This window comes from Myotis brandtii, unplaced genomic scaffold (assembly GCF_000412655.1).
Source record: "Myotis brandtii unplaced genomic scaffold, ASM41265v1 scaffold674, whole genome shotgun sequence".
Taxonomy (NCBI): domain Eukaryota; kingdom Metazoa; phylum Chordata; class Mammalia; order Chiroptera; family Vespertilionidae; genus Myotis; species Myotis brandtii.
The window spans coordinates 542,024-552,704 of NW_005370630.1; the positions used below are offsets into that span (position 1 = coordinate 542,024).

The window sequence follows — 10,681 nt, forward strand, 5'->3', positions numbered from 1 at the left end:
CAGTGGTTCTCAACCTTCCTAATGCCATGACCCTTTAATACAGTTCCTCATGTGTGGTGCCCCCCAACCATAAAATTATTTTCGTTGCTACTTCATAACTGTAATTTTGCTACTGTTATGAATCGTAATATAAATATCTGATATGCAGGATGTATTTTCATTGTTACAAATTGAACATAATTAAAGCATAGTTATTAATCACAAAAACAGTATGTAATTATATGTGTTTTCCGATGGTCTTAGGCGACCCCTGTGAAAGGGTCGTTCGATCCCCAAAGGGGCTGCGACCCACAGGTTGAGAACCACTGCTTTATAGTCTTCTCCCCAAGCTTTTCTATTACCCCACCCCCACAACGCACTATAATCCAGAAACTTCAATTTCTTAAAGAAACATAATCACTCTCTTTGTTTGGTAGACTTTGTTCCTACCACATCTTTCCCATCCATCCACCATTTTGTTGTCTTGTCACCAAACAGACTGAATTACCTTCCCCATGTTTGTCAGTGAACTGGAAAGCCTGAACTAGTCTCAGAGTCTCATCCACAGAGCGGCCAACAGGAAGGTCATTCACAGTGATCTGGCGAAGGATACCTTTATCATCAATGATAAAGAGGCCCCTGGGAAGAAAAGATTGAAGGTTTGAGAAAGAGGCAGTACAGATTTAACAACTGGTTAGGCAGCCCTGGCTGGGTAACTCAGTAGCTTAGTGTTGTCCTGATACGCCAAAATTACGGGTTTGATTCCTGGTCAGGGCACATACAAAAAGCAACCAATAAATGCATAAATAAACGGAACAATAAATTGATGTTTCTCTCTCCTTCCTCTCTCTGTAAAATTAATCAATAAATTTCTAAAAATTAAAAACTGGTTTGCCCTAACCGGTTTGGCTCAGTGGATAGAGCGTTGGCCTGCGGACTTAAAGGTCCCAGGTTCGATTCCGGTCAAGAGCATGTACCTTGGTTGCAGGCACATCCCCAGTATGGGGTGTGCAGGAGGCAGCTGATCGATGTTTCTCTCTCATCGATGTTTCTAACTCTCTATCCCTCTCCCTTCCTCTCTGTAAAAAATCAATAAAATGTATTTTTAAAAAAATTTAAAAAACTGGTTTATTAGAATAGAGAAGCAATGGAAATGGGCTGGTCTCCCAGACGTGCACAGGCCTTGCCCTTAGTGAGGATGCCCCTGCATAAAGAATGAGACCAATCCCTGGCCAGCATGGCTCAGTCGTTGTCGACCTATGAACCAGGAGGTCACAGTTCAATTCCCAGTCAGAGCACATGCCCAGGTTTGGGCTCAATCCCCCGTGGGGGGCATGCAGAAGGCAGCCCATCAGTGATTCTCTCTCATCATTGATGTTTCAATCTCTCTCTTCCTCTCTGAAATCAATAAAAATATATATATTTTTTAAATGAGACCATCATGCTGTACACCTTAAATTTAATACTGTGATGTATATCAATTATTTCATTTTATTTTTTTGTTGATCCTCATCTGAGGACATCTTTCCACTGATTTTAGAGAGTGGAAGGGAGAGGAAAAGACAGAGAGAAACATCAAAGTGACATGGGTTGGTTGCCTAATATATATGCCCCGACCAGGGCCAGGGATTGAGCCTGCAACCAAGGTAGGTGCCCTTGACTGGAAATCAAACCCAGGACCCTTAAGTCTGCAGACTGACATTCTATCCACTGAGCCAAACTAGCTAGGGTGATATATCGATTATTTCTTAATAAAACTGATTAAAAAAATGAAATGAGAAAGGAATCTGTACAGATCAGGGCTCTACCTTTCTCCAAATAAAAGGGCCTCAGTCAATCATATCTATCACAATAAATGTCAGCAACACCCCCACCCCCAGGTATATACCTGAATGAGATGCCTTCATCAGCCTTTAAGACTCCGTAGTCCTGAGCAATGGTGCGCTTGGGGTCTGACACCAAAGGAATGTTCATGGGACCCAGTCCTCCTTGTTTCTTGGGTGTGTTGATCCTACAGCAAAGGGCACACATATAAATCACATTCACGCAAACTCTTGTGTAGCAAATACATTAACTGTATCTACACCCTCCCCCTTTCCAACATTTCTAACCTACTTCCCAGAAACTTCAAACTTTTCCAGCAGTAAACTGAATGGCTAAGGATAGTTAAGGTCATCAGGGTATACTCAGCTGCAACCCAAGCTGCTTCTCCTCTGCTGCCAAGTAATAAGAAAGCAACAAGAGGAAGCCAGAGCCTTTGCACTCCTTCCATGAGGAGCCAGAAGCCAATACTTGAGAAAGTCTATTGCCAAAGCCTTCTAATTCCAGTTCCTGCTTAGTTAAAAAGTCCATATGTCAAATGGACCAACGGATTTACCATGCCAGGTGACAGAAGTGAGAATCCACAGAAGCACCAATCACTTGGCAGTTGATTTTCTTAAATTCTTCTGCCCTGTCACTGAAAGCAATGATCTCCGTGGGGCACACAAAGGTAAAGTCAAGAGGGTAAAAGAAGAACACCACATATTTTCCTGGAAAAAAGAAAAAAAGAACCCCAAGTTAGCCTTTGAAACAGACATCCTTGCTTTATAGAGAATAGACAAGAAAATACATATTCCAACAGAAAAAGAGGCCTTTTTAAGTTGATGCCAGACACAATTGCTAGATGTCAAGATGCTCAAACATAGATGTCTCCTGGCAGCCACTTTCAGAACCTCTTGCAGGAGGACCTGCATGGAAAAGTTCCTTCCCAGTCCATGCTTTATTTTTCTGTCTCCATATTAGCTGCCAAATACACAACTAAATTTTTTTTAAATATATTTTTATTGATTTCAGAGAGGAAGGGAGAGGAAGAGAGAGACAAAAGCATCAATGATGGAGCGAGAGAATCATTGATTGGTTGCCTCCTGCATGTACCCTCCTGGGGATCAAGTTCACAAACTGGGCATGTGCCCTGACCAGGAATCGAACCTTTTCTTAGGTGGACACTCAACCACTGAGCCATACCAGCCAGGCTGTTCAGTCTAATTTTTATCTTCTCTGGATAGTTAAAATTAGCACAGGCCCTAACCGGTTTGGCTCGGTGGATAGAGCGTCAGCCTGCAGACTGAAAGGTCCCAGGTTCGATTCCGGTCAAGGGCATGTACCTTGGTTGCGGGCACATCCCCAGTAGGAGGTGTGCAGGAGGCAGCTGATCAATGTTTCTCTCTCATTGGTGTTTCTAACTCTCTATCCCTCTCCCTTCCTCTCTGTAAAAAATCAATAAAATATATTTTTAAAAAATTAGCACAGATACCAAGTTCTCCAATGAAGAAAAGCAAAAACAAGAATGCAGTTATCTACTGGATAGTCCAATGCCAATGCTTACAATCAGTGCCCAATAAAAAGCTGAAATGCTGAATTCTCTGTTGCAGGGTAGTAAGAGACCAACAAGAAGTCAGAGCCTTTGCACTTCTTTCACAATGAACCACAGTAATGGAGTGGGTAAGGTTTAAGTGATCGCCTGAATCACCATAAATATGTTCCTAATCAGCCTGATAAGAAAAATTTTATGTGGCAAACATTCCAAAAATCCTGGTAGTTAACAGGACTTCCAGTTGGACTTTTACTGAAGTCACTCAGATTACCAACTGAATAGCTCTTCAAAGGCCAGGTAGCCCCTCACACCTAATGCGCTGGGCTATTACAACAGTTCAATTAGACGACTCACTCACTTCCAGGCAGCAGCCATGTTTGAGAGTCAAAACAAGTTGTTCCTTTGACATTCACTTTGAAAATCAGAATCACTAGAAACTCCTCTAAACAACCTCTCTCCAGGGCTTTGCCTAACAAGCACTTTAAGGCCTCAGCAGGTCAAGCCCTGGTGGGCAGAAAGCAGCTCTTCCTACACATCCTACCTTTACCCTTGAGCTAGGGCCACCTCTCTATGATCCTACTTACCATGTTTTGCCAGAAGCTTCCCTCCATAGGATCCCACTAACCTGCTCTCATTCCAACCAACAAGTGTGTTAGGAAACCTAGTCACATGTTCTATCCAAAAGCTGACTCCAGGAACTGATCACTACACACATCACTATACTTGACACAGGAGTTTGAGGTTTGCGTTCAATTGTTCCAGAAGACCCAGCTGCTCCCAACTGTGAGGTAAAAGAGAACCTTATTAGAACCTGACAAGTGTCTGCATGAATCTCTAACAGAAAAGAGAGCTATTCCAACGATGACATCAACTCTCCCTTGGGGGCAAAACAGTCAAGTGAATGTGCCTAAACCCTCTACTAATACAGTAGCTATGACACATAGTTCATAAACTGAACAAGCAGTGTCACAGCTCCAAGTATGAGCTCTGAGATTTTAAATTGTTGAAGACTTCTTATAATGAAATAGTAAGACTGAGATCATCAGATTGTCTCCAATAATACAACTGAGGAGTACTGAGAAGATAAAAGAGCTAATATATTAGTTTAGGCAAAATGAAGCATGTGCTTTCTCCAAAATAGTCTGGACCTAGGATAACTATCGATAATCACCATTTCACTTCAACCTAAAGGCAACAGCCTACCACCCTGAACACCTTGATCTAGGAGACATAAATCATTTTACAATCAAAAATACAGAAATACAAAAATCGAACAAGCCATCTCTAGATAGCAAAATAATTGCATTTCAATGAACCTAATGTAATAGGCTTACCTTTGTAGTCAGATAGGCTGATATCTTTGAACTGACCATCAGGCATAACAGCTGTGGCTTTGAAGTTGGGGGCAGGGTGGCCGATTTTAGCATTTCCTGAAGACATCTTGCTATCAGCTGGAAAGGATAAAAAGAGGAAATTAACTTGAAACAAGTCTTCTTTTTCTAGATAACCAGTACCCTCCATCAACTTAACTGTAGAACAATAAAGGATTTACCTGGTGGCCCTGAATATATACATTAAGTTTTTTTTTGTTTGTTTTGTTTTTACATTAACTTTTTTTAAAAATATATTTTATTGATTTTTTACAGAGAGGAAGGGAGAGGGATAGAGATTTAGAAACATCAATGGGAGAGAAACATCGATCAGCTGCCTCCTGCACACTCCCTACTGGGGATGTGCCTGCAACCAAGGTACATGCCCTTGACCGGAATCGAACCTGGGACCCTTGAGTCCGCCGGCTGACGCTCTACCCACTGAGCCAAACCAGCTAGGGCAGTGATGGCGAACCTATGACATGCGTGTCAGAGGTGACATGCGAACTCTTTTTTTGGTTGATTTTTCTTTGTTAAATGGCATTTAAATATATAAAATAAATATCAAAAAATAAGTCTTTGTTTTACTATGGTTGCAAATATCAAAAAATTTCTGTATGTGACACGGCACCAGAGTTAAGTTAGGGTTTTTCAAAATGCTGACATGCCGAGCTCAAAAGGTTCGCCATCACTGAGCTAGGGCTACATTAACTTTTTTAAAAATTAATTTTACTGGGGTGACATTGGTCAACATGGTCACATAGGTTTCAGGTGTGGGTTTCTGTTACAAGATCTTTATATATTGCACCGTGTGCCCACCACTCGAAGTTAAATCTTCCCCTGTCACCTACGTTAACTTTTAGATTAGTAAGAAGCATACACTTAGCTTTCCAGTTTTTGAAAGAAAACCAGATATTACATATCTCTGAATATCAACTTTTGTTTTCATTTAAAAACAGCAATTTCTTTAATAATTGAAGTAACCTCCATTACTTTTTCTGAACCATCATTTGTGCAATGGCATTTTCCTCTATAATTTCATCATACAGAAGCAGAGAGGGGAGGGGGGTTGGAGACTCTCAAACCTGAACCCAAATGCACAATGCCAGAGTGCCTGACTCCCAAAAGCGGGTAATACTGCCCTTTCCCTGGCCTGCGCCTCCATCTGTATTCATAACGTGGGAAGCACACTTGATATTCAAGCACACGTGGTAGTTTGCCAAGAACACATACCCTAAAGCCCATCCAGCCTTTTAAGAGGCAAGACCAGAATTCTGGCATCTGCTCAATCTCAAAACTTTAGGTATTTGTGTTTAAGCCCTACAAGTCCTTTCAAAAATGGGTGTCTGACCTCAGGGTCAAGATCCTGGGGCAATAAGTACAAGAGCCAACCTATTGCTAAACAGGAATGTGGCACTGGATTCACCCAGGTCAACTCCAAGGAGTTAAGAATTAGATGCAGGTAAGCCATGGGTTTGAAAGCCTCAAGAAGCTCATTTTCTAGTACCAACGGTTTGGGGTCATACTACCACAACCGAAAGAAACGTTGTGAGCATTGATTATCTCAAACTTTTTACTGCTTAATACCTTTCATAACAACAATTTAAAAAACAAAAAACGGTAAGGGACGTTGCAACTTGGCGACCAAATACAGAGTGTGACCCTAACATAAGTGGCCTCGTCCGAACCTGCTTTTCCAGGCGGCCCCCACTAAGGCCGGACCAATCGGGGAAAGCCCGTTGGACTTCCAGCCCGGGTGGGACTCGTCAGATCAGCCCAAGAACTTCCCAGCCAAAAACCACACCCTCAAACCGCACTGAAGGTACCCTCCCGCTCCTCCCGCCATCACTCCCACCCCAGCACTTCGGGGAGCGCCCGCAGGAAAGAGCCGTCTTCCCGAGGCACCTGGGATCACCACCATCCCCATTCTGCAGATGGAAAAAGAAAGGCGGGGAAGGGAACCGTAATATCCGAAGCTTCACAGCTAGTAACGGCCCAGGCCAGGGGACAGCTTTTTTACACCTACCACGTGAAAGAGGGGTGACCTCAGGTCAGCTTCCGAGTCCATTCCAGAAGCTTCTCGAACCGCCCTAATCGAGGGGACACCACCACCAGCCCGCCCCTCCGAGCCAATCCGTGCCCTGTGCCCTGTGCCCTGGTGGATGGGAGCGGACTCGAGCCTCCGTTAGCCTCGGGGTTCACCCAACCCCTAGGACCCACAGGTGTGTCCACGCGAAGGTGCGCAAACCGCCTGGCCACTCTTGGGCGGCAGGCCGCGCCCGGACGCCTCCCCAGTCACAGCACCCCCAGTTCAGCCCGGAGGGGGGGCTGGGAGGGGAATAAAAGGCGACCTGCGGAATGCGGGGCGCTCCACCTGCAGAGGCCGCGCGGCCCACATACTCACCAGCACTGAAGCAAAAATGGCAAAACCAGTCAAGCAGGAAGAAGACGCACGAAAAGCGCGCGCGGCCTCGCTGCGCTGCTTTTATAGCCGGTATGGTTCTCGCGAGAGTCAGAGCGGGTCGGGGTGCGGGAGGGGCAGAGGGGAGGGGGATCTGGCCGGAGCCCAGTCCGGATCCAACGCTCCCAGCCGGAATGACTCAGCGCTTTCCCTGGGGGCGGGCTCGGTGCCCAAAGTACCAATCCCCCCATACCTGCCACCCGTGGTCGGGGTCGGAGTGAGGCACACACACACTCTGGATCGACTCCAGACGCTCCGCTATCCGGGAGCTCAAAACCCAAACCTGGATAGAGGGTCTCGCTGCTGCACCACATTGAACCGCAACGAGCCCTGCGAGCTATCCAAGTGTTCCCCTCGGGCCCCCACATCCTCTGCCTTAGTGTTGATCCTCAGTGCCCCTCAGTGCTTAGCCTCCTTCGTTGTTCTAATTACAAGATTGCTGCTTCCATCTCCATCCATCCCTTCCACTAAGTCTGGAGGGAATATTTTTGAAATCTGACCGTATCACTCCTCTGATTTGTGGTTTAAAAAACTGGGGCAATTTCCTGAATTAAAGCATCTCGCTGCCATTTTATGTGTGGCCTTTAGGCAAGAGTCTTAATCCTCTAGCTTTACTTTTCTTACTTGTAAAATGGGAATACTATTCTTTATTGAGATCCTCTATGTAGTTTATTTAGCACAGTACCCAGTTCTTACTACACATTAGAAATGTTATCTGTTATTACTCTAACTTTTGCGTCTCGATTGTAACACCCAGACAGTGTGTGGCTGTTTCAAGCCTTCAGGTTTTCGTTCAAGCATGAAGAAATGTTACCACTGTTAGGGTTCTTGGGTTCCCCAAGATAGAAATCAAGGGGAACCCCCAGAGAAATTTCCAGACAGATTTTTATTAAACTTAAGCTAGAGCACAAGGGAGGCAGCATAGAGGAGAAGAAGGTCCTCTGAACTAGCTAGGGGACTGGCTCTGCTTGGCTGTTTTTATACGCTGGAGGCAAAGCGGACTTGTGTGAAAGGCGAGCTTTTTTCCGGGGGTGGGGCAGGAGACCCGGCTTGTGGAATTTTGGTTGTCAGTGTATGAGGAGCAAGTCCTTAGAGGAAGATAAGACTTTTTTCCTAGGAAGAGGGGGAGTGGTTTCATTTTTGTGGTAGGCTTACCAGGTGTGTTTTTTCTGGCCTTTTGACTCTGGGATCCCCTGCCAGGGAGAGGAGTAGCATCAGCTCTGTGGTTTTTCTTACCCGGTGTCCTTGGGATCCTGGCCCAGGTCCCTGTGCTATCACAGAAACTGTTCCCTCCTAGTTGGCCTAAAGTCTTTAAAGATGCAGCTGAAACGGTTCTTGGCCTTGGCTCATCCCCAGAATTCCTCTAAAGTTGTTCTGAATTTTGCTCATCCCCAGTATTGACCATTCTCGCCTTTGTATCCAAACAATAGCCTGTAGAGCCAAAAAAAAAAAAAAAAAAAAAAAAATTAAGCTATTTTACTTATTTACATGTCTGCCTCTCCTTGCTAGGCTGATTTTCCTGTCATCTCTATGCCCCCAGGTGACAATAGAGCACCTGATGTTAAAATAGGAGCATTTAATAAATAGTGTTATGTCCCCAGCTCTGCCTCCACCCCCCACAATTCCTTTGGACCTTACAGCAGGGTAGGAAATGGAGAAGTGCTATGTCATGCTGACTGAGCATCTCAAGTCTTTTTTAGTATTTATCATCCTACCTTGCAATAGTAGTGGTTTTTTTATTTGTTTTTCCTTCCCTGCCTGAGGTTGAACAGTTATTTGGCCATTATTCATTTCCTTCTTGAGGAGGCAGGAGAGACCTAGATTTCAGAGCTTAACTATGGATGATTAATGGTCTGAGCAGATTAAACCAACAACACACTGTCCTACTTCAACCAAAAGAAAATTACCATTTATTGTATCTCCCATGTGCCAGGTCCTGGACTGGGCACTTGGGCTTGCTTCATTTAAGAACCAAAAGAGTTACCATGGCCCAGGGAAATGGCAACAACCTATCCCCATGGGAATATAAAAAAATTAAACAGCAGAACAGAGTTCTAAAAAGAGAAATCTGTTAAATATTTTTTGTTTAATTAAATGATTGTGGAGTCTTTCCTCAGAAAGCAGTAACAATTTCAGAAATGAGGGGTTTCTTCCTTTATTCTTCTGTAGGGCTTGGTATAAATCTCTATCTCCATTTTTTACAAAAATGCCATTGTTTTATCCTCATTTGTTCAGCAGTAGTCTAGGAAGGATTTTACCTCTTTATCTTTATAGTACCAGAACCTAAAGAAAACAATTGGAAGGCTACTTCAATAGTCCAGACAAGAGAATTCTCAGGACTGTCATATGACATTGACAGCAGAATGGGAAGAAGGAAAGAAAGAATATTTCTACAGGGAGCAGAGCCATCATGTTGTACAATATGTAATGTGATATTATAGAGATTATAATATGAATGGTGCCCCATGGAGTGGAGTTGTGCCTTACAGTGTTATGGCCAGGTGTATAACTCTGGAGTCCACCCTATTATTGATTTCTCTTTTAAAGGAGAAGATAATCAGTTTGGTTGAGGCAAACAACATTGAAATACCCTCAAGACATCCAGGTGGAGATGTTCAGAGGTCACTGCTGGAGATGTACATTTAGAATCAGCAACACAGAGGTTTAATTACATTTACAGGAGGCCTATACTCTGCTAGGTACCAGACATGCAAGACAAATGAGACACCATCTATTGAGGTGTTTTGAATAATCATTAAATGGGTGAATTGGATGAAGAGTGGTGAAATTCACAGAAACGGAGTGAAACAGATTTTGGAGCAGATTATTAAGAGCCCGCTTTGAGGCATGTCGAATTTGGGATTCCAGGGGAAGATGGCTAAGAGGAAGTTGGAAATGTGTAAACTTGAGGGTAAGCCTTTGGGATATCTGCCTTGTTCATCATGATATTGAGACAGGCCAGAAAGCCAGCACAAGTGGAATAGGGAAACTGAGACAGATAGCTGAACAAACGGACAGAGCAATTTACAGCACACACAGAAGGTCACCTCCCTAGAAATAACATCCAGGCCTCAGTTGTATTTCAGCTCCAGATCCAGAAAAGCAGCAAAACCAGGTGGGCAGCACCAGGACCAGCTGAAATGACTAAGTACCCCGTGCCCTGACATTGACCAATCAGTGGAGACCAGGATCTTGACGGAGCATACTTAGAAAACTGACTAATATTCTGCTAAAACCCTTCCCTGAGACTTCCCCTAAGATTCCCGCCTGCCTGCAAGAGGGAGATAAAAGCCTCAAGACAAAGAACCCACCTACTTCTCTCCCTCCAGGGGGCATGCCTACACCTCCCACCCCACCCCCTTCTTCCCTCACAGGCATGTGTCTCCTAAACTCTAAGGGACCCCATGAGGCTTGCAACTAGGGCAGCAATGGGCAGCAGCAGTTGGTCCCAGGCAAACCCCCTGAACCTGTCCCCAACACTCCCTTTTCTTAATTTTTTTTTTAAATTTCAGATAA

General features: G+C 44.3%; 1 protein-coding gene across 1 annotated transcript in view; it reads right to left on the reverse strand.

Moving 5' to 3' along the window:
• PRDX1 (peroxiredoxin 1) overlaps positions 1-7,212 on the reverse strand; it is a 13,217-nt gene extending 6,005 nt beyond the window's left edge. Inside the window, exons 1-5 of the mRNA XM_005881265.2 lie at positions 7,109-7,212; positions 4,669-4,785; positions 2,357-2,510; positions 1,868-1,990; positions 488-618 (exon numbers count right to left, since the gene is read on the reverse strand). Coding sequence (XP_005881327.1) covers positions 488-618; positions 1,868-1,990; positions 2,357-2,510; positions 4,669-4,774 — 514 coding nt within the window. The 5' untranslated portion in view covers positions 4,775-4,785; positions 7,109-7,212. The remainder of the gene's footprint in view (positions 1-487; positions 619-1,867; positions 1,991-2,356; positions 2,511-4,668; positions 4,786-7,108) is intronic.
• Between the last annotated feature and the right edge of the window lie 3,469 nt (positions 7,213-10,681).